The 25,626-nt window shown below is 33.2% G+C and overlaps 1 protein-coding gene across 5 annotated transcripts in view; it reads left to right on the forward strand.

Moving 5' to 3' along the window:
• The first annotated feature begins 3,019 nt into the window (after positions 1-3,019).
• Positions 3,020-25,626, forward strand: part of LOC106456946 (axonemal 84 kDa protein-like) — a 63,357-nt gene continuing 40,750 nt past the window's right edge. For 3 of the 5 annotated variants that reach the window (XM_022382740.1, XM_022382743.1, XM_022382744.1), the window contains exons 1-6: positions 3,020-3,062; positions 5,824-5,915; positions 9,780-9,883; positions 11,251-11,394; positions 15,673-15,747; positions 17,518-17,583. In XM_022382740.1, coding sequence (XP_022238448.1) covers positions 11,329-11,394; positions 15,673-15,747; positions 17,518-17,583 — 207 coding nt within the window. In that variant the 5' untranslated portion in view covers positions 3,020-3,062; positions 5,824-5,915; positions 9,780-9,883; positions 11,251-11,328. Of the gene's footprint in view, positions 3,063-5,594; positions 5,916-9,779; positions 9,888-11,250; positions 11,395-15,672; positions 15,748-17,517; positions 17,584-25,626 lie in introns of those variants that run through there. The other 2 variants (XM_022382742.1, XM_022382741.1) reach the window with 2 other exon arrangements.

Genomic DNA, 25,626 nt, shown 5'->3' on the forward strand with positions numbered 1-25,626 from the left:
CTGGCCATGCCGGGCAGGAATAAATGTTAAATTGAAGATTAAATATTTCCACCAGTTGTATTGTTAAGTTTAATTTTTAGATCTACGTTGGTATGGGAGTATGTAGGATATGTGACTTCTGAAAACGAAATTATTGTTTTCCTATTTTGCCCGAAACTGAGGAAACAATTTGCCCGAACGCCTTGGTGTGCTCGTGTTCCCCTCCACCCCCCCCCCCCGACCCTTACGCCAATGCCCACGATTGAGAGGTGTATGGTATTGATTAACTATCTTCCATCTAGTCTGTTTTTAAAATTAAGGACGCTAGCGCAGAAATGGCTCTCGAGTAGTTTTGCACGAAAAAGAGCTTTTGTAGAAAAAAAAAATATATATATATAAACTAATAATTCAAACATACATATCATTGGTTAAAACGTCATGCAAGTAATGATGTGTATATATTGATATATACATATTATCAGTACTGTAGGCTTGTATTTTGACGTTTAAAATGCCGGTAAGAAATTTTAAATAATGTTTCAAAAGGAAGGCTGTTTTCATCAAGGCCATGTTTACTTTTTATTTTTAAATTGTATTTTGTGTAGGTGAACCCTGTCCATATAAAGGTGTATACTAATAGAAGACACTATTATTAATTATTATTAATATATTTTGCAGTGCCAGCGGCATAAATAAACAGGCGACAGCAGTTCAGTCTCACTCTTTAATACATATTCTTTATGCATTTTGAAATTTATTTAGAAACAGGTTAGAGTTAAGATTTCTTACTAACTTGCAAATTACTGCAACAAATTTTGGAAACTCTACCTGATTCACTGGCAGAATACTGTTTTAGAAAATTTTATACCCATATATATTCAAGTTTTACAAAGCCAGAAAATTTGCATCCTCTCATTGAAAGATTCTGAGTCATATAGATAATGGCTAAGCAACTGATAATAATATAACACGTGCACTTACATTAAGAATCATCACATTTTCCACAGTTTATAAAAATAATTATTAGGTTTGTTAAGAATTGCATTTTACAGTATTTAAGTAATAAGGACATGGTTACTTCACACACACACAAAGATAGGCTTTTGCAACATTGTTTCTTGTATTTTAAATATTTGATTCATGTTCTTCTGCAGTTAGCCCAGAATTCAAGCTTGGAATCTGCTTTTATTATAAAAGTGCTCCTAGTTTATGGACTTAGAATTCTAAAATCTGGGGTTTGACTCCCTCTGGTGGACACAGCAGATAGACTGATGTGGATTTGCTAAAAAAAAAAACATTTATAAAGGATCATGGTATGTGAAAAAATGTATGAAAGTAGATTTGGTGCATGCATTATATGCTTTGACTGAGAATGATAGGTATTTTCAACTGGTAGAATTGAATCTGTTCCAACAGAGGGAAGATGTTAATGTCTTTGTTTTACTAGTACTAGTAGACTTAAGTTTTTAAGAAAAAAAGCAAAATGAAAGAAGGTCATTTGGCTCTACTTAGGTCATTCTTCCCTCACTAGAACTTTTAAGTTAAAAAAATTTGCAATTGTGTATCAGGAAAGCCTATAGGCACAAAAAGTATTAGTTTTATATTTATCATAAGTGGGCCTTTGAGGAGTTGGGTCAAGCAGGACCTAGAGGAATGGACAGCACACCATCCTTTCCACCAAGATCAAATTGTAACCACTATCACACAGACATAGCTTTTTTTCATTACTTCCTTGAAGATGACAGCAGATTGGCATTCAAAACTTAAGACATAACCTAGTTATTAATATCTAATAAAAAATGAAAAGTAATTATTTAATAATTAGACTTAGGTGGCCTTAGAGGTTACTAACTGTGACAGTAGTTGATAACCAATCACCACAATTTTATAATAAGAATTTGTGTTTAATAAGTTTTCTTATAAAGTATTAATTCCCATACCTTTTAACAGTCAATAATTATTGCTATGTATTCCACATGAATTTCATGGGTATGATGCAGTATTACTATTTTAATCTTTATCAACTTTTATGAAGTTGTGTAAATTTTTTTCTTATGTTGATTTTTATAAATTACTAAGCTTCTTCTGATTTGGTGACCTGCGGATGATTGTATATAAGCTCATTTTTACACTCTCCCAATTTTTATATAATATGAGCATTCACATTAATGAACATCAATTTCTGTTTACTTAAAATGCCATTCAGATTATCTAACACTGAACTGTGTATAATTTATTGATGCTAACTTAACTGAACAGTTCTGCAATTAATGAAATGGTGTGGATGTTGTGCACATGTAGAAATTATTGATGGTTACATAAAGGAAGTACACAACTTGTCTTTGATACCAGTTACACAAGGTTTGAAAAAATCAAGGAAAACAAGTTATATAGTGACAATGTTGACAACATTGGGTAACAAGCTGAACTTCTCAGATAAGATTAGTTAGTAACTAACTGAAATACAGCAAAAAGTATTTATTGTCTGCTGTTAATGAAGTAGTTTAAGGATTTCTAAATTAACAACTCAAAATGATAATAATTTGTATCATTGTTATTCTTGGCTTATTCCAAAAATAATACATTTTATTTCCTCTTTTTAAATTCAATATCGACAGTTTCTGTGGTGAATCAAGCCAGCATATTGAATCAACACAGGTTGTGGGGATTTATTATACTTCTCTTGAAATCAACTGAAGGAGATAAATAGTGTTGGAGACTTATCCACTTGGACTCAGTTGAAAGAGTGTGAGCTGGTGGTTTTTAGTTTAGTTTGTTCCTGATATATTTCGAATAATTACATCCTGAAAAATGCAGAACAGCATCCTAGGCTCTAATACTGATAATGCACTTAAATGTACACCTATGTATGTGTGGAGTGCTTTGATTTTGTGGCATAAACCCAATTATATTTTATCTCATTACTTAAAACAGTTGCACAAGTTACTTGAATTATGTCTATTTTGGTATAAATAATTATTTTATTAATTTTTAGTCACCAAAAAAGAAAAAGGGAAAGCTTACTAAAGCAGAAAAAGAGAGAAGAAAGAAAGAGGAAGCTGAAAGAAGAGCTCAGGAGGAAGGTTAGTGTGCCATTTTTTTTTCCCTTTGTTTTAAGACTTAACACTTCTGACAATGCTAATATTCCAGGTAATTAATAACATATGCAACAGGAAACAACTAAATTATATCTGTTTACATTTCATACTTTTTCTAAATGTTTTTATAACCATTCATATAATTGGTATTTTCATTTATAAAGTTATTAATATAATTTTAAACCACAAGTTTAAACATATTCTTCTAGAAGTAGATATAAGTGGGACTAAACATCTGCTGAATTCAGTCATATATGGTTTTTAAATTTCATGTATGCTTAAAGTAGCTAAAAAATTAATGGTCATTCAGTGCATTAGTTGGGAAGAAAACAAAATCAAACTTGTACATATCCAAACTTAAAATATTAAAAACATTAAATAAAATAAAAGTATATTGGGGAGTAAAAACAGTTTCTTTATGAGATCCAGAGATTATGGAATAAATTTGATATATTCAGCACATTTTTTACCTTAGGTTTTGTTATTTATTTTTTACTAAAATGTATTGTGAAAATATTCAAAATATTGACAACAATACATATTGTTACGTCTCTGTTCTCGTTTGTTAATTTTCCGTAGAAATTCTTTCTGAGAAACTTCAGCCAATACAAGTCCTTTCTTAAATAAAACTAGTTTATTCTTTCTCAATGCAACTTTGCAATACACATAATTTCCACAGTCACTTTAACTTAAACACATGCTATATAATTCCCAACGATTCATGAACTTTACTTACGGTCACTACTGCTCACTTGACTCGATTAACTGTGTCTATATCTGCAATCTCTCTATCTGCTATTCCAATTCCAATTAATTGTCTTGCTTTATTTGCCACGCTTATATACAAGAATAGAGGGCGTCTAGAACGCACTAGCCTCTTCAGGAACCTTCTAGATACTCATCACGTGTTACCAGCATCACGTTACTTCCACTGTCGTAACAATATTCAAAATTTGTTTTAGAATATGACATTATTAAACAGCAAACATAGCAATTCTTTGTTGATCTATATAATACTAAGATGACATTTTCAGCTAGTTTAAGTGAAGTTTAAATGTGAAAGAAACTTATGTGTATATTAAATACATTAAGCTTCAAGCAAAAAAAAGAAAAATTGTTGAGCAAACTAGAATGCTCAGCAACTGCCTGTTTTTGCCAATCTCTCAAACTGATTTCCCATGAAAGGAGCTGATTAGGGATCTGGCAACTAAATCAAGATTTAAAATAACATGAAAATCCAAACCTACAACGTTAGCTGGCATACCAATTAGTAATTGTGTTAGTACTGGAAAGAAACATTTCAACTGGAAGATCTTTTCTCATATTGAAAAGTGACACTATAAAATAAATTTCTAAAGTATTATAAGCCAAAGCTTTGAAAACACATTTCTTTAATTGTTTATAGGGCATTTGATCCAGAAGTCACTGGAATCACCATAAGCAGAAAACAGGACAGTTTAAAGTAAAGTCTGTTTTTTCCAATTTCAAACAGTGGATATGTAAAACTTAGTGCTACATATATGACCAGGCATGTTAAGGTTTTGAAAATTTTCTACCTATGATCTTTGTATGGAATAGCATGAATATCCATTTCATTCACCAGCTGATTAAGGTACATGACAGTTGAATGGGAAGTATGACTGGAAGCCTTATCTTTGTGAACCCGTACTCTGTTGGCCCCATTTTCAGGTGGAGATCCTTCTTGATTATGATACATATTCTTGCCTGGAAAACATGGTTGGCTTTTGCTATTGACCTATGTGTTTATGAATTATCACCTGTTACAAGATGCTGCACTTTGTTTACCACAGGTGTAGTATGACTTGCTACAGATTTCTTTCTGAATAGCCCTGGTACCTCAAGTTGATTCATATTCCTTTATTTTCCAATGCTGTTAACTAAAAGGGATATCCTTGTCTTGGAAATTTTAAATACCCAATCAGATTATGTCTTTATGATCTGAGTGTATGAATATTTTGTATTGAAAAGAGCTGTTATATACTATTCCAAAAAGTGATCAGTTTTTGGTAGCATCACACTATCTATGAAATGCCAACAATGTCAAGATGTGGTTCTGATACATTCATTTCCACTGCAACTTAATATTGACCATAGTTGTCACATGGCTTACTGATTCATATATTCCATACTGTTGTAATATAATGTACTCAACCCCGTAGTACCAAAATTAATTTGTGCTTACAGTGTAAAGTAGAATAACTGACATCTCACAAATCATTATTTATCAAAGCATGTCATCAGTTGTTAATACTCAGCCATAGCTACTTGGCTGTTTTTAACAAAAACACTTGCCAGTATTTATCAATCTTAGTGTACTTCAAAATTAAAACGATTTGCATAAAAATAAAGTACAGCACTGTATTTACAAATCAGATTTTAGTTGTACATAATACTAATGTCTAATAAACCTGGTTATCCAGCTTTGGCCCACTGCTCATAATAATTCAGGTATTGAAACATTTTCATACTGGCACAAGTTAATATTACAGTCTTCTTTGTATTTTATATCTTGGTACTGGACTTTTAAAATTTAGTCCTTAAAGATATCTTAGTTAACTTAACTTGTGTGTCATTAGCTTCCTTGAATTGAAACAGTTGTATATGTCATTTTGTTGTTGCAAAGTTAAATTCTTAGTTTTGTTTTCACTAAAGAAAGAAACAGAAATTCTTTCTACAAGTTATAAGTTGCACAGAGTACAGAGAATATAACATTTTGTTATACAAGAACTAGCTCGTAAGAAATTAGAGGAAGAGGAGAGAATACGTAGAAATGAAGAAAAAGCTGAAAGGGAGAGGACTGAAAAGAGAAGAGCTGAAGTAAGGGTTGTATGTTTATATTGTTTTGTAAATTAGTATTTGTTATACTTCTCAAGTTATTTTTTATTTTAATCTGTTAGTTTTTCAAACATTAAACAGGCTATCTTTGGAAGTTAACAGAAGTGACCAACTCTATTATAAACAAATCATAATGTTTAGGAGATGTTGTTGTTGAATATTCCTGCTTGTGTGACATTTTTGGTTTCAGTTTCCAGCAAGTTTAGTGTGATCCCATGCTTAACACTCTTTTGTGATTTAAAAATACATACCTCTAAATATACCAAAATGTTTACTGCCAACCATCAATTATAAAAACAGATAATTCCAAGCATTAATTGCTATGTCTTTATGCAGGTAATGATAGTAGTAAATCAGTTAATTTTTTTTCATGTCCCTCAGAGTTTTTTTGCCCACATGGATTAATTAACTTTTTTCAAAAAGCACCAAGAAACATATATTTCAAAGGCTAACATGTAGGATTTTACACAGAAAAATGATTGTAAGGTTGTTTAACATAACATAATGTTTTGGGGCAACATGGGATCTATTGGTCCATCACTGCTGTTCCAAAAACTATTAATAAATATATTTTTTTTTTAAATCTTAAAGCCAGTCCCTATTATTCATTCATTTATTTATCAAGCTTTCTCTTAAACTTACTTAAATTTACAACCTCCACAACATCCGAAGGCAACCCATCTCAGAGGCCAACCATCCCATTAGAAATAAAACTGTCTTAGCTGAAAATTATCCTACTTTGCCAAAATTTATATTTTTGGCCACTAGTCCTACTATTCTCACCATTAAATATAAAAAAATATGATGCATCAACATTGTCAATTCCCTTTACAATCTTAAATACCTCAATCAGATTCCCCCTAACTCTTCTTTTTTTCAAGAAAAAACAATTTGAGACATTTCAGCTTCTTCCCATAAGACAACTCCTCTATCCCAGGCACCATTCTATTAACCTCCTCTGAACCCTTTCCAACAGTTCAATGTCCTTCCTAAGGTAAGGAGCCCAAGACTGACAAAATACTCCAAATGTGGCCTAACCAGTGACCTATACAAAGACATTATAACCTCTTTACATTTGTATTCAATATTTCTGTAGATACAACCTAAAATCTTATTTGCCTTACCACTAGCAACAGCACACTGCTTGGATGGCTTAAGAGACTGATAAACTATTACACCAAGATCCCTTTCTTTCATGACACTGTTAAGGTTATTCCCATTCAAATTATATTTATAATTCAAATTAGACCAGGATTATTTTATTTTTTGTTTTACAATCTGATTGACTTCAAAATTTTGATTTCTGAAAAAATATATAATTTGCATTTCCGTCTTTTTTTTATTTCTGATTCGGGATTTCATGTTTCCGAGAAAAAATAATAATTTGATTTCCCTTTTTTAAATTTCCCAGGCAGAATTTTGAGAAAAAAAATTGAAAGCAGCATGGTAAAATGATTGAACATTGCTGCAACACATATGCCGTAATACTTTGAGAAATTTGTGCTATTTTTAAGTTCAAAGATGCACCACAGTCTTAGGCGCATATTTTTACAATGCTATTTCGAAAATAAAAAAACAATCACTTATGGTATTTTACACTGCATGGAGCAGATAAAACAGTAGTACATCTTGCGAGTTGTGTACAAAATGACAGTATGGATTTCAATAATTGTAAGGAAAAACTTATAAAAAATTAACTTGGATGAAACTGTTGGGGACTTGATATGCTGAACACTGAATAAAGGTGAGAATGTTGCAGTCAGGGAGTTCAAGACACCTAAATTACATGCATGCTAGTAACTGATGGCACAATTTTATTTTATTTATTTTTTCCCTCCTCTAACCCCTAGCTTCATTTGAAAATTTTCGTAAAAAAAAACAAAAAAAACTGGCCTTTTGATAACCCACATGCATTATCTTGTATTTATTATAATTAAAACCCATTTGCTATTTGTTAGCCCAACTCACTAAATGAACTAAATCCTTTTGTAAATCAGCAGCATCCTCTTCACAACTAACAACACCCAAGACTTTAATACCATCTGCAAATTGAAGTGATTTGTTGATCATTCCTTCATCTATGTTATTGATGTAAATCAAAAAGAGCAAAGGTCCTAAGACTGAGCCCTGTCACATTAATCCAGTGTGACTAAACTCTGTATGTAATAGCACTCTGCTTTCTTCCATCCAGCCGCTCTTCTATTCAATTTGCTAACATATCCCCCACACCTATAGAGATAATTTTTTTACATGCCTTTTTTGTGGCACATTGTCATATATTTTCTGAAAATCCAAATACACCAAATCTACACCCTTACCCTCATCTATATAAGCAGTCACCTTTTCAAAGAATGTCAAAAGATTTGTAAGGCCAAATTTTCCCTTAGTGAAACCATGTTGACTATCCAATAAAATTCTAAACTTTGTTAAATGGCTTTGCAAAACATCTTTTATCAGACTTTCCAATACTTATTCCACAACTGGTGTAAGACTAATGGTCCTATAATTAGTGAGACAATTTTTATCACTTCCGTTGTAAAGAGGAGTGACATTAGGTAACTTCCAATTCTCTGGTAACTGCTCACCTCATCATCTTTTGAAACTTCACCCAACTGTAATATCTTTACATTATTCCAGTTTATAATGTGGTCATTTAAGAAAACATATTCAGTGAGAGTGGAATCAAATACTTTTCCTTTTGTGACAACTCTTTTGTATTCATCAAAGCAGGTTTTTAATATTTTGAGTTTCACCAGTATAAGAAGTATTACGTTCATTGCAGTTTGACTTTTTCAACAGTTATATTTAATTTAGCTAAAAGTTAAACTATTGGTTCTGTATATTATAATTTTGAGAAATTATACTCTCCTTCAGTGATAATACTGTCTGTACATTTATTTGTTTGCCTTAATCAACCAACACTGACATATAATTTTACCTTGCATTCTCCTAAATTTCATTAATAATCTATTGTCAAAACTGTTTAACAAAGCTACTAAACTTTGCTTTGGACTAAATAATCTGTTACTAATATTTTAAAACAAAGTGGATATTGGGAAGCTTTCAAATGTATACATAAAAAAAGCAAACCATGCAAAAGAAACTTTCATACTGAATAACCATCCTGTACATTCAAGGTTTCTCTCAGGATTTTGGTTGCTTTTATAGTTATTTCTACAGGAATACCCTGCTAACCTGTCTTGTGAGCTCAGAAAACTTCACCTTTAATTAGTGCTCTGGCCACACTCATCTCTTATGCCCTCTAAAGTCATCTTACCCAAGATATTACATTGGGCCTGTCTGTTCTAATATCATTATCATCAACAAGTAAGGAGTCTCTCCTTCAGAGGTTTGATAATAGGCTGTGTGTTTAGGGTGTGTTACTGGAAAGGCCAATACCTCACTTAAATGAATTGATGGATGTTTCTTTTGTAGCATAGGAAGATGTGTTATATGAGTATTAGGTTTGGGGTATTTGGTCTCCAGTCACATTAAGAGTATACATCAGTGTCAAGACATGCAGAAATACAATAGATGAAGCTGTGTTATATTGTAATGAAGGCTTTGAAATTAAAATATTTATTATTAAAGAAAGCAACAATTCAAGGATTTTTTTCATGAATTGCAATGCATACAGGAGAAAGATGTTTTCAAAAGATGGTATACAAGTTGACTCCAGGAGAAATTATGTTTTTGTCTCTGATACTTTGTCAGTAAGGTTTTTTTTATAAAAAAAACCACCTTAATCAACATGTAAATGAAACTAATATGTTGTTCAGTGAAACATAAGTGCAACAAAATACAAATAAATGTGAAATTAATTAGTACTGCTTTTTTTTTCTCCAGGAGAAAAAGGTTAGAGATTTTCATATTGAAGAAACAAAAGTCATTTTAGAAAAGCATTGGAAACTAATAAGGAATCATAGAGAAGAGTTGTGGGAAAAAAAAGAGTAAGTAAGTGCATTGTAGCTTATATCTCTTGTATATACCCTGCATGAAACAGTTAAAATATAATTAGAAATTGTAATATTCTAGCCAAATGTATGACAAGGTGAAACTGATCATCAAATGTATGATTTGTGTAACATTGATTTATGAACTTAGGGAAGGCTTGACATTATTTTATAACTGGTTTTGCTTTGTCACAGCTATAACATTATAAATTCTAGTTTTCCTCTAATTATTTTGTGTTTTAAATGTGTGTATGTATGTATGTGTGTGTGTGTGTGTTTTCAGGTGTGTATATGGCTTGATGTGTAATCATTTTGTATATATAAAACAAAATAATTAGGTGATCAATAAATTATAAACATGTATTATTATTAAAGAAATTCACAAATTATTAATTAAAATATTAATGACTGCTGATGAAAGTTAAGCAAATTATACAAACCAAAACTAAAAAAGTAACATATATTAATGAAGCTAATTCTTTTTCGGCAATGTTGGATGGGTTTTAAATTGTTCATTAGAGCCATAGTAAGCTAAGGAACGATAAACTACGTGTTTTGTATTTGGAAACAAAGCCTAAGAAAGTAGAAACACTTAGTTTAAAAAAATTTAAAATAAAACTTTCTAATTTATTCTTATGATTACTCTGTGTTCAAGTGATATATAATTTCCAATCAAATGTTTTACTTTGTGAGAGTGTTTGTTTGTTTGTTTTTTTGAATTTCGCGCAAAGCTACACGAGGGCTATCTGCGCTAGCCGTCCCTAATTTAGCAGTGTAAGACTAGAGGGAAGGCAGCTAGTCATCACCACCCACCGCCAACTCTTGGGCTACTCTTTTACCAATGAATAGTGGGCTTGACCGTCACATTATAACGCCCCCACGGCTGAAAGGACGAGCATGTTTGGTGTGACGGGGATTCGAACCCGCGACCCTCAGATTGCGAGTCGAGTGCCTTAACCACCTGGCCGTGAGAGTGAATGATTTATCTTAGAAAATTTCATTAAGTTAAGAATACCATAAAAGTAGGTTCATGAAATTCTTTGTTCATTTGAAATAACTTTTTGCTTGCATCTAATGACTCATGGCTACATATTTTGATTTCTGCCAAGAAAGGCAAGGCTAGAATTAACTATGTAACTAGTAATATAAATATAAGAAATTTACATAATTATTTTTTTTATATTTTGATGTGTAATTCATGTTGAACTTGGTCTGTTAAAAAATGGAGTAAAATGTAGAATCGTGTGTAATTGTGTATTAGCCTTGTGATTAAGAAGTTAACAAGTTATTTTTTATCACTACAAGGAAGAAAAAATAATGGTTTTTGTAAGAGATGTGTGTGTAAATATTTTGCTATCTGATAGTGGCAGCAGTATATAAATGAAGTAGATGGAAGACCAGACCCATTGATCCTTCCTGAAATAAATTCTTATATATCGGAGATGAATGAAGACCTCAGTCACTATAATGTAGATGATGTGTTACAAGAATGTCGTGTATGCCTTTCGGTAATTTGTTTTTCTTATGTTTTTTCACTTCATTTAAAGGGACAGTCTCTGGCCAATATGATGTTATGTTAGAAAATGACATGTGTACAACATTATCCTTGTAAATATTGTTTTTATAAAAAAAAAAACTATTTTCATTGTTACATGTTTTTTATTAAATATCAGAAATTGAATGTTATAACTTAAATCTAAGCATGATAAAAACATAAATGTAAAAAAAGACTGAAAATGGAAACTTTAAAGACAATAGGTAAGTAGATAGAAGTTCTGAAATTATTATTATTAACAGAAAATATTATTAAAAAAGGGAAACAAATAGATAAGTATGCAACACCAAATAATTTGAAAAAAGTAAAGCAAAATGCTACAAAAATTTAGAATATTTCTCACTAGGTAAAATTTTCTATATCACAGTAATATACTTCTTACCAAAAGGCTGTCAAATCATCCTACAAAAGTTCATTTGCAAGATCCTAGAGAAGGCTTCCTATCAGGTTTAATCACTAATTTGGTTATTGCAGTAGAAGATAAACCTGGATCAATGCTACTGAAGTTGCAGCTGATACATTGGAAGGCTTTGAAGTTGATCAAAACACCTTGATAGTAGCTCTAGACCTGGAAGATGCCTACAGTGGAGTCCAAAATGATCCTCCTGAAGCACCTTTTAGACAATCTCCTGCTTGGTTGGTGTCTGCAGGATCATTGTGGGCCAAGAATGTCCGAAATGAAAAGGGCAGTAACTCGATCATGGAATCCATGATCTTTATATTACAAGGCTAAAGAGAAGAATTTTACTTTTTAAGTACTGTTGGTATTCTGTAATGCTGTTGGAGCATGTGAGGTGTGATAGGGCTTGGATAGAGATGATTGAAGTACACCCTGACAAGTCTTAAAAGTTGTTTTGTTTCTTCTTAATCTTATATATCTGTAGCACTCATAATGATCATCAGTAATGCATAATCCAAGATAGAGCAGATGATACTTTGGTAAAGTATACGAAGGTTACATTATTCAACTCTATTTCCTGTTTCAACTTTCAGTGCACTGATGCCTGTTAGTTCTGGTTATCACAGTGTTAAAATGGCTGGTGAAGTTGAGTTGTCTGTCAAAGGCTACCCTCCAGGTACTTCATTGTTTCTTCTAGGGCAAGAGCAGTGTCCACAAAGGTGGTAATGTCTGACTTGTGGCTTTGGAAGGACTAATGACCTAATCTATGTAAATGCACCATTTGCTCACCTTGCTAAAAGTACAGCTGCACATCAAATGTTGTCATCACATGGAATCTGATTGAAATGTCAAGGCAAGCCAAGTCCATGGTGTAGATGTTGAAAATAACTGGTGAGTGTGGTAATCTTTGAAGCAGACCAGTGTTGATGGTAATCTAGTCTGATTGCCACCTTCTATACTTCATGATGCATCTTATGGTAATTAGTGCAACTTCAACTAATTTAAAAATGTTACATTGATGCCTATTTTATAGTCATGGGTGTACAGGTGTTATACAGCACCACTGGGATATATGGAAATCAGCCTATACAAAAAATATAGTATTTGGTCAGAGGGTGAAACAGAAAAAGCCTATCAGCACCTATTTAAAGACCATAGTGGACAGTGATCTGTCATCATAGCCACAGATGGTCCCTTCACCAAGGATAGTAAGAGAGCTGGTTGAGCATTCATCATCTCATAGAGCAACAACATTCTACATAATGTTGGTGGAGTATTCTAGCTTCTCACAAGCAGCACAAGAATGGAACTGCATGTCATAAAGGTAGCTCTCTTCTGGAGTGGTGAAAGCAGCAAAATGCAAATAGACATTGTCACCAAATAATGTTTGCAGCTGACTCGCAGGCAGTACTGTATAAAATTCTGAGCTTTTGATTCAGATAGATGGCAGAAAGCAAAGCAACTGCCTGGCAAAATCATCATGTATCAAGCCTCTTTATCAAGGGAAAAACAACTCTGATAGCAAGATTTCGACCTTCTCTGCACTAATTGGATGGAAGCAGCAACTGTGAAAAGTCTTTATTGACATCCAGAGGGAATGAGACTGTTGGAAAGCAAAGTATCATATGGTGTGGCTAGGAAAAGCAAAAGATGGAGAATCAGTAGACAGAAGTCCACTTCCACTTCCTACATGTGTGAGATAAGCATAGACTTTCATTGCCGTTTACTTGATTGTCTTTACACGATTCTGTAATATTCTATTTTTATGTTTGTACACTGGAACTCAGTATCATAAAACACCCTGCTTATATATAAACTCAGTCATGACTCAGGTGTTGAAATTTCTCATTTTGTCACAATGTTTTCAAATAAAACTTGTTCATATATTTTGTAAATTTATAGGACAAGCTTTTATTACAACTTTCCTAACTACAGAGTTTCTGAGCTACCATTCATAAATTGAACATATCTTCTATTTTGCTAACTAACCATGATTTACTGTTTTTGGTTCCATGACAATCACATGACTGAGTGACTATTCAATTTTCATAACACTTTTTGGTGGTCTTTAGCTTGCTTGCTACATTATTTTTTAAGGTAGTCATTCTGCTAAATGCTAAGGATTTTTTATTCATTGTTTGTTCTTTAAATTTTTATGTCTCTTGGATTTATTTTAGAGTTTATTAATTTATTCTGTTTTGATTTGATTTCACATTTACTTTATATATGTATATGTTTTTAACAAACCCAACCAGGATTATTTCAAGCTTAATAAACACCTTGGACACTGCATAAATATTCTTATTCATACTGTTTAGAAATACATAATTTATTATTTATATTATTAGTCTTGAGAGGGAAGTAAAAGTGGAAGGGAAAACAGGAAAAAATTGGATTGGTTGTCCTCTAGAAATTTCATTTGGATTTTTTCCAGTTAATACCAATTTTTATAAAAATTAAATCTCAGAGTTTGGTTTTTGGCTAAATTAATTTAAATCTTCAACTTTTCTAAGGAGGAGATGTAAAAATGATTAATTTTTACTAATAAACAAACTGAAGATACAATTTTTACAGGCAAGAAAGTATATGATTAAATGGAGAAAATTATAGAAAATTTTCCTTATAATGAAAAAGCAGATTTTACCCAAGTTGTTTGGCCACTAACAAGTTCTTTTATAAATGGATTTTTAAACCCAGATGTTTTTATTAGATGGAAAATTAAAATGCTTGGCTTTTTCAAATGGTTTACTTCAATTTCTTTGAATCACAGAATGCTAAAATAGTTTCTGCAAGAGAAGTGGAAGAATAAACAATACCTTATCTGAAGTTATATACTTAGCAAATTTTCAAAAGGCTTTTAAATTTTGTGCAATTACACTACATAAATTACAGTATGGACCATTTTTCTTTTGGGGCAAACTGAAGAAGAAAGGTTCACCTTTCAAAAGCGCTTGAGTAATAGGGTTTTTATCATTTTGTATCAAGACTTATTGAACCTACTTGTTTCTCTGATATCATGAACATACATTACAGTGGTATCTTTAAATATGTACTGCATTTATTTTTCATGTGTCTTTCTGTAAGCACACAAGGTATCTTTTTTTAACCATTGGTGTATCTATCTGTTAAAGGTCATCATAAAAGTAACAGAGTTATTTTAAACTTAATGTACTATGTTAGTTTACAGTACATTGTGTGATTAAAATATGCTTGAAATTAGTTACAAAGAAATGAATTCAAGCATATTCTTAATATTTTGGTTTATTTTAAATTAATTTATGTAATGTTTAAAATTATAATGTGTAGATAACTTCCTGCTTCTTCTGTTTGGGTTACTTTTTTTCTAAAAAGTTAGTAATTTATTAATACCAGAGCTTTAGGTATATAAAAACTTATTTTTATACTGGGTGATAACCCATTTTTGTTTATAACATTATAAACTTAAAGAATGAGAACTTATTTTTCTCACAAATTTCAAATACTTATAGATAAAATATGTGCTTAATGCCGTGAAGAAGAAGGAAGAAAACAATGAAGTGTAATTTGACATTTTTGTGTATTATAATCTTCATACAAAAATCACTTTGGTTAATGCATTTATTTGTAATTTTCTGTTTGGCTTGTAACCTGACATTTACAAATAACATGATTAATTGTTGAAACTGAAACTTAAAACTTAAGTTTTAGAGAAAAAAATATTTTTAACATTAGCTAATTTTTATTCTTTTGTGAACCTGTAAAATTTGGAATTTGTTTCTTTGTTTTAGTTTTTTAAATAATATCTGTGGTTTTAAAAGACTAATTTATTTTTGTGCTGCTTGATTATTCCAGCTAATTAATGAGGTGGAAAATGCATTTCTTGAGTGTCCTTTCATTGATATCAAAATTGAGACAGAATGGAATGAGGTATCTTAAGTTTTGTTTTATATATATTGTTCTTGAAATTTATTTTTGAGTTATGTTATATAATTATATTTTAATATAAGGAGATTTAAATATATTATTTTAGATTTGGTATGTGTACACATTGCATATTGTCAGATGATATCTGTAACATTTAACATAATTGGAGATATAAACATTTAACATATTGTTGACTTATATTAAGGAATGCTAACTGAGATGAAAAAATTATTTAGTTTTTTATGTCAATGTGATTGTGTGATTTCCATCTAAACATTGTTAATTCTTGACTTCTATCATACAACACAAAATTTCATGAAATCCAACAAAGTGTATAAATTGTAATCTTTTTTCACAATAAACAAACTCTTACAAGCCTTATATTTTTTACTAAATGCATTTGTAAAATTTGGCCAGTATGTCTCAGCAAATACAGGAAGTATCTATGGGTGATATCTTAAACCCACAAGTTGTTGATTTTTGTGAAATTTTAATTCATAACAAATCTTCATGAGAAAAACTATAACAAAGTCTTTCACATTGATGATATTCTTTGATCAAGTTGTCTTGTTTTCTTGACACTGACAAACCATTTTATCCACCAGACTTACTTTGGAAATTAGCTCTTTCACTACAAATAAAGCATAAATAACTGGATTTAGGTGAAAGCATTGTTAACTGTTTGATTGAGTTAAAAATTTTAAGTAAAACAGATACTTTTAATTCTGAAATTATAAAGATTTGCATTCCCAAATAGAAATATTCCAAATATATTATTCTACAATGTTTACTACACATAGCTTACCTGATTCAGTCACAAAATTTCATAGAGTCCATAAAGATACACTCATTTTTCAAAATCGAATTTCTCCTACCAGATTTATTTAATTTTGTGGCAAATTAACAGCCTTCTTGCTACCAATTACAGGATTAATAATGTTACAGAATATAATAACCTTTCTCAAAGTACACTAATTCTCTAATTAACTTAAATAGGTAATGAACAGCTTTGGTATGGTAACCACCATTAGTTTTTACCTCCCATTGGTTTAACCTCTCACTATATTTAATGTAAGCTGTTTAACAGTTTTTATATAGTTCAGTTATATTAGTTTCTGTTTATTATTTTAATTGCCATATTTGTCAGTATTCTTAGTTCTTTGTTTAAGTATTATAATTACTGTAATTTCTCTCTTATCTTATTACTACTTATACATTTTGGCTAATTCTTAGGGCTTGAATTATTTATTACTTCTAGCTACCTGCTCAGTTAATGGGCCATATGTGTAGGAGATAGTTAAAGTCAGATTAGTTATTTTAGAAACAGCTAATAGATTGTTTAGTAAATTATTTTATTACATTTAACTTGACATGTTGACTGACATTCAAGTAGTTATTGCTAAGTTATTTATTTTGAAAGTACATTTATGAGAATTCTAAGAAGATTAATTAGGATGTTACTTTCTAGTTGTTCCTGTTGATGTGTAAAATGATAAATCACATGATGCATATGCTGAGTAAAATTCTGAGTAAAGGTAATAGTGCATAAGATAAAATTTTGCATGTGAAAGTAAGTGATATACATCATTACAAATTATTTAGGGAACTTGTATTTTTCACATGACAATTATGGTTTGAGTTATAGTAGCTTAAGTAATGATTTGTGCATGTATATTTATATTTTTATGCTTTCTTCTTAATCTATATTTATCTTAAGTATTAATAACAATTTACTTTTCACTGGTAATATTGATATAGCTACCTTGTTTACAGACTATTCGAAACATGAAAAATCTCATACAGAGAAGTCTTGATAGAGCAACGTATACACTTTTAAAGGTAACTACTGTATAGGTATTTGAAAACATAATGTTAATAGGACATTTTTGTAATAAAATCATGTTAGAGCATCCTACATCCTTTTAAAGAGATTTTGTTTACCCTGAGTTAACACAACATTGTAGTGTTGAAGAGTAACTTACTAATATTGTGTCTAAAATTCTGAAACAACTTTGTGAATCTTACTTGCAAAACAAGACCAAGTATGACATGATCGAATAAATGATTTAAATACTCATATGGAGTTCTTTATATGAAAACATTTAATAAATATCAACCAATTTGTTTTCAAAATTGTTTAGACTTATGTATGTAGTTTACCTCCAGGCTACTCAAGAAGTAAGTGTAGCTATTTCTTTATATGCAGGAGAAAAATAAAATATAATCTTATTGAAAAATAATATTACTTTTAAGCTCCTCTCTGTGAGTTTTAGGAAACATCAGCTTACAGAGTAAATATAGAAAAGCTCAGAAGTTTTTATACACTATCTTTTGGACTGAATAATTCTCAGTGTTTGTAAACTTTTAGTTATCTTTGCTTAGAATTGCGTAGATAAAGTCTAGAAAATTTTTTGTTTATAAATATTCTAATTGTTACCAGTTGCAGACTTAATGAACTGCAATTTTGTTACAGAGTTGTATCAAGCATTAGACATTAATTGTAGTTAACTTGATAATAATTATGACACTTTTCTTCTTTTTTTTATGGTCTCATAATGAAATAGAAGCAAGTAGAATCTAAAAAATTAAGCTTTAAAAAGAAACAGTATCAGCATTCTTATTTTAATGTCAAATTGTAATTCCTATACAAGAATTTTGCATTTTATTATATATCCTTCTTTCAAGGCTGGTTGTCATAAGTTCACTATCAAGGCTGTTTGATTATCATTCTGAAAATGAGTACTGTGTGAATCTGTAGTTTTACTGATACTTGCTGTTTTAAACAAGTTAGTTTTCATCTGTATTTATCTCAGATTTTGATAGTATTTGTTTTGTTCAACATTTGGTAATTTTGCATTATTCTGCCTTTGCTCTTTGTAAAGATAGATCCATCTGTGAAAAGCACTTGTGTTTTTTAATTTGTTTTTGTATGTTATTTGTCAACCTTTTTTAATCCTGTGTGTTACTGTCACGAATTTCTTAGTCTCTGACAGGTATGATACAAAAACTGATATATACATACATTCTTGGTCAATCAGATTATATTTGATAAAATATTAATATAGTGTATAAACACTTTTAAACATAACACTTAAAATATGTATATTCAGTAATATGAAATTTCATTGCAATTAGCAGTTGTACATGTGCATTAGATTTATCACATGAAAGAATGTCCTTTCTATCAATTACTAACGTTACTGCTGTTGTGCCTCATGTAATATGGTAATGGGCAGACATGGCTTGTTCACTATGGTGCTCTTCTTATACAGTGTTTTTTCCACTGCCTGTCTTTATTTTTGCTTTACTTAACTTGTGTCATGCAATGAAAATAGACATTTGTTAATCTCATAGCCTTACTCAGTAGAAAAGAAACCTACAAGACAACTCTAGGGAATTCTAGTAATCATGGAATTTTCTGTATGCATAAAAAGTCATTAACATTTTGAAATAACATCTCAGTAATTTAGTAGAGTGGGGTAAGGTAGTAACAGCCAGATAGTTAGTAAAGCTTGTGAGTAAGTGTATGAATATATAAATTTGTTTGTTTTAACTTGAAATGATGTGTATGTTTCTAGATTAATTTACTTTTGTTTGACTGGTATTAGTGAAAGGTGAGAGATCTATAAGTATGATGATGGAATAATGATAAGTTTGCAGGTTCCTATGTGAATGAGGCAATGAGATTCTTATAAAGGAGATAGATGAAGAGAAGTAATGTGACAATATTTTAACCTTTTTTCGCTAGAGTCGTGATGAGTTGTAGCTCACAAAAACATCTGTAATGATTTTAATATGCACTGAAATTATGTTGGACCACCTAATATAATGATATCAACCTGGACTTTGCACGACATAGATTCCACAAAATGGCAGGTGTCTTTTGCTTCTTGTTCAGTTACATCTTCTTTGTTGAGGAGTATACTCTACAACTAGTTCAAGATGTTGAAAGAGGATGATGGTGGCTAATGAGATGTTTAAATGCATTCCAAATTTTTCATTGGGATTGATATCTAATGGTTATGTTGGCCATAGGAGATGAATGAGGTTATTGTTGAGCTCTTTGAACCAAATTTGATTAATACAAGTGTGGTGGATAGATGCATTATCAAGTTGGAAGAGACTTGTTCATCAAGATGGAAATACATCATTGTGGTAAGGATGTAACTGGCAAAAATATTTAGTGCACTTTGGATGCTACTCTTCTTTTAAAAATGATCAAAAGACCCAACCCCTTTTATGAAAATATTTTGCAATACGATTACTCTCTTTCCAGCAGTTTTCACTGTCAACACAATAAATTTGAATGTCCTGTAGGTTTTTCATATCTCTCACTCCACTATTAGGACAGAAAAGGGGTGAAAATAACTCGGATTACAAAACAAGCTTCCACTTATTCATTGTCCACAGTTTGTCTTCTAAGTGCAACTGAAACTGTGCTCTTCTGTTAGTATCTGAGATGAGTGGTTTTCATACTAATTGTTGACTATTATATGATAATTTCTATTATCCTTCTAATGGTAAGTGGTTTTCTACATATTGTTGAGTATCATATGATGATTTCTATTCCAAAGCAAACTTACCTCCACTGACACTATAGCTATTTCTTGATCTCCAGGGTTTCCACTCTTTGCCCATCTAAGCATTGAAAATGCTTGCTCCAGTCTTTTATACCCCACTCGAATGCCCTTTGCTAATTCTAATTTGCAAAATTATACATCAACTTCAATGCGCTCTCTATCTAGGTCTGTATATAAGCACCTCATTCTGTAATCACTTTTTCTCGACAAAGCATTCAACATGGATTTCTATAAACAGGAGTGTTGTGATTATTCACAGTTTACATTGTAACTTTGAACGTGGCTGACGTTTCTACAGTTATCTTTTCGTTTATATTTATTAATTATATTGACAAAAAATTTAACGATGGGTATGAATTCCTGAATTAACGTTTCTACTATGGAGGCCTACCAGGCCACTTCTCTTCCATCTCTGCTATCTGATGTTTGTCAATGGCCAAGGAAGGGGTCACTCTCATTTGAAGCTGTCTGTGATATGATCCGTTGTGACATGGAGACGTATACGCGAACCGAGGGTGTCTCTCCATAGGGTTCTGAGGCAGCTTTTGCAAACGACACGGGACCAGTTAGGGAAATTTTATACTCGTTTTTTCCAGCTCTTTCTTCTACTAGGTTGGCCTCAACAGAGGACCATTTTTAATCAATCACATCCAGCCCCTTTTTCTTTATTTGGTTACTCAGGTTTGTTAGGTTTTGGGAGTCTCTCCTAAATGCATTTGACTCTACTCCTTCTTTGTTGACAGAAAGGATGGCAAGTGTTTACTTAGTTTCCTCCTTCTCTTAATATTGCTCATCATGCTGGGAGATTTGCTGCTCAGTTTCACGATGGGATGCTATACCTTCTCCCCCAAGTTTATCAGAAAAAAATACTATGGCTTATCACTGCCAGGAGGATGTATATTTAGATTCTCAACAGATGGACCCCCTTTTGGACCTGTGGGGGTTTAGATTGGAACCTGTGATCACTTTAAACAGTTCACAGTTTTCTCGGATTCTTCTTGCTCTCACGACAGTTCTGAGGTATTTATCTGTGATATAACTTTTGTCTGAAGCCTATCAATGTTCCTTTCAGCAATTTGAGGTTTCCTGGCTGGTTTGTTGTTAGAATGTATTGGGTAGTGACACTTGTTATTAAGTGTTTGTTTACCACCTTCTGCCCTCAGGTAGCTACTGCAAGCTCTTTTTTCTCCATCCCATGGTGTTTGCCTGAGTTTCTGAGACATTAGAATCACGAATTTTTACATCCTGTTTAAGTTCTTCTTTATCATTGTTGGCATTTTGCCCTTTTGACACTAATTGGAAGTGTTGGCCCATAGTGTTCCCCAACCCCCCTCCTTCAGTTCCCAGGTCTTTTGGTTCCCATAATAGAGTCCGTCCATATTCTTGAGGATCCTCGGCATCGAGCGTACTGATGACAACAGCATCGGTGACTATCCCGTGGGCAAGGGAGCAGTGGAAGCACGATTACCTCCCTTTATGGACATCTGGAGTTCTTTCACCAATGATGCATGGGTAATTCATATTCTGACATTCAATTTACATCACCTCTGCCATTATCTGACAACCTGTTACCTTTTTACCTCCAACAGATCCATGGCTAGTGGAGCTTCATTCCTAGGCCATAAAAGAGTTATTAGTGACAAGAGCAGTATAGAGGGTCCAACCCATTCTTCCAGAATTTTATTCCCATTTATTCATTGTACCCAAGAAGTCAGGAGGTTGGCATCCAATCATTGATCTATCTCGACTCAACCAATTTTTATATCCTCCTCGCTTTACAATGGAATATTTTCTCAACTTAAGGTGGCTCTTTGCACTAGGGCTTCGGATGACCAAGTTTGGTGTTATTGATGCTTATCTGCATCTCGCCGAAGGTTTCTCAGATTTTGTGCACAAGGGTCAGATGCTGCAGTTCATGGCTTTACCTTTTGTTTTTGCATCAGCACCTTATGTCTTTTTCAGAGTTGTTCAAGTCATTTCTCATCACCTGCATTCCTTGGGCCTGTGCACACATCATTATTTGGATGACTGGCTCCTTCTGGCACCATCCCACCAATTAGCAGAACAACACTCTTAGATCCTCCTTTCATAAGCCACAAAAGTGGGCTTCCTTATCAGACTGGAGAAATCTATTCTATCACCGATGCAATGTCTCGTCCATCTGTGTATGTTTTTCAATACTCACTTAAGTTGCACTCAACCAACCCCTATCGAGCTTCAAGCCATGGAAAGAGTCGTCAGGCTTTTACTTATGTCTCCTTCTCCTACAGCATGGATGGTTTTTTTCTCTTTTGGGGATGTGGGCATCTCTCAAGCCTCTCTTTCCTTTGGGAGGCCTTCATATGAGTCCCTTTAGTGGTCACTGCACGACCAGTGAATCATGCATTCCAATCCTTTGGATAATCCTGTTTCATGATTCAGGAGCAACACTGTAGATTGTGAATGGTGGTTGGATCAGAACAACACTACTATTGGGGTACCCATTCCACCATCTTGTTCTGAGATCCATCTGTTCATAGATGCTTCTGGGGGAGCTTATCTTCTAGGTCAGGAGTTCCAGGGTATTTGGATGGAAGACAAGTGTACCATCCATATAAATATTCTCAAACTTCTTGCAGTACACCGGGCAATGGTTCAAGGTCTCTCTTTTGAAGAGAAAAATTTTCATGATACTTTCTGTCAATTTCAAGGTGGTATCTCAGATTTCTTGTCAAGAAGGCACACATTCTCAAGACCTATGTTTTCGTACCTTCGATCTTCTCTACTGGGCTCATTCCCTTCATATCAGTCTTTTTACCGTGTCATGTTCCAGGAGTGTTGAATTTACTTGTAGATGACTTACCTCGACCCAACTGGATTCTTCTGACTGAATGGATGCTACATCACGAGGTTTTTTGGTGGATTTGCTCTCAGTTCAAGTCTCCAACAATCAATGCCTTTGCGATTCATTGGAATTCTCAACTGCAGTTGTTTGGTCTCTGACACCTCATCCTCAAACATTGGTAGTAGATGTGTTCAGTCAGGACTGGACAGGTTTACATCTGTATGCTTTTCCTCCTATTTGGCTATTGCCACGGGGTTCTGACTATGGTTCGTTCCACTATCTGTCAAGTTCTCTTGGTTGCATCAAACTGTACAGCTCAAACGTGGTTACTGCTTCTTTAGTATCTGAATGTCCACCTCTACCTCTTCTACTTTGGCAGTTTCTGTTGAGACAACCTTAATCAGACATTCTCCACCCACATGTTTGCTTCGTCTACAGTGGCTTTATATAAGACATCCTTATCTACTATTTTTCAGTATTCCAAATATTGGAAGGTTTTTGAATCCCCAGTACTATCACATTTACTCAAATCCTTGTGTATTCTTCAGCCCAAATTACCTTTTTAATTACTGAATTGGGATTTTACAGTTGTTTTACATGCATTGTCTCATCTTCCCTTTCAGCCCTTAGCTTCGTATTCTTTGTTTCACCCTTTTCTTAAATTGTAATTTTGTAGCTGTTGGCTTGTGGACATCATCAGGCAAAGTTGTTGGCAATCCATGTGCATTAGACTCTTTATCATTCCACATTTGTTCTGCTTTACCTGAATAAGTCTTTTTCTTCCCAAGACTCTGGCACCAATCCATTTGCCAGCCATTTCTCACCTTTATGACCACTTCGAACTTTATCATTTGCTATGTCCTGTCAGGGCTCTCAATAATTATTTGGCTCATACTAACTCATTTCAAGGTACTATGAATCGATTTTCCATTTTTGGGATTCTTCTATTTCCTGTAACTTATCTCTTATTACCCTAATGAGGTGGCTTTGCAAATTGATTCACGTGACCTATAATGGATCATTGTTACAGGAGAGGAATCTTTTTGCATGTCACATCTCAGAAGATTTGTCATTTCTCTATGTTATTAGCCACCCGGTTGAATTGCTCTCTGGAAGACATTGTGCGGGCTGATATGTGATTATTCCTAATATTTTCCTATCTCATTACTTACATAATCTGGCAGGTTTCTCTTCTGAGGGTTTTTGACTATCCCCTATAGCTATTTTGACCACATCTGTTAGCCTATAACCAGAGGTATTTTCCTCAATCCTCTTTTATTTCCTTTCTTTTTCACTGGATCCCACTCCGTGACGAGTGTTGCCCAGGCAGGTATGCTTTCTTTTTCCATTTCTGCACTAGCAACCACTGTAATTACTACAGGTTGCAACAGGCTTTTTGTAGTGGGGTATTCTATAATACCATTTAGGTGCCTACTGGATGGTATTACCTTATTATTATGGACCACCACTCATGGACTATCATGAGTAAAGCTAATGGGGATCCTGCCCATCCCTGCCAATCTTCAGGTTGAATAAATTGAGATCTGTTTGCTTTTACAAATGTATGGAACTTGGTTCACCTATTGCACAGTTTCCAGAGCACTGTTCCTCAGGGCTCCCCAATGCTTATTACCCCCCCCCCCCCACGACTCTATGGTGGAGTACTCAACCAAAGGAACAGAATTCATCCGGTCTGGAATTATGAACATTCATTCTCACTCCCCAACCAAATGGCAAGGAGTATTTTGCTTGCCCCTGGAATTATGGAGAGGATGTGGAACCTGTATTCAACCAAGGACCTAGCATGGGACCACTTCACGTTTATGAAGAGATAGTGGACATCTTTCCATGAACAATATATGAAATCGACATTGACCCCCCAACCAGATAGCTTCATGTCATATCTGAACCAGAATGACGAGTTAGCTCCCGTGGACGCTGGTGCCACTCCTACTGACATCTGGGAAAAACATCCAGGGACCCAACTTGGAGGGCCCCCAACTTTGCCCTCTTCTCCTAGAGTGGAGGAACACACTAGAACACTCTGAAGGAAAAGCCTCTGTCCACCACCCCAGCAACTGGAAACTGAAAGTGGTAAGGACTCCTGAGCAAGCATACACGATCCTGTCATTCCAAGCCTGGGGTGTTGTCTTTTATACTTCTTCATATACTGACAATTACTCATATTCTATTCCACCTTTGCTAAAGGAACTGAGTTCCAGGTGAAGAGCATACCTGTTCTGGATGTAGTGCAGTTCCCCCACTTTTGTACCATTTTTATCTTGGTACACTCATGTTCTATACTGATGCTTTCTGTATGGTTCATGCCTGCGCAAGCCCATTCACCTTCTCAATGTGGGATTCTAGCTATAGTGTCAGTGGAGGTTAGTATGTTTTGGAAGTTAACATCTTCCTAAACTGAAAATGTATTTCCAATAATACTTACCTCTACTGACACTCTCCCACCCTACCTCCCCA

This window comes from Limulus polyphemus, unplaced genomic scaffold, assembly GCF_000517525.1.
Source record: "Limulus polyphemus unplaced genomic scaffold, Limulus_polyphemus-2.1.2 Scaffold274, whole genome shotgun sequence".
In the NCBI taxonomy this organism is placed as follows: domain Eukaryota; kingdom Metazoa; phylum Arthropoda; class Merostomata; order Xiphosura; family Limulidae; genus Limulus; species Limulus polyphemus.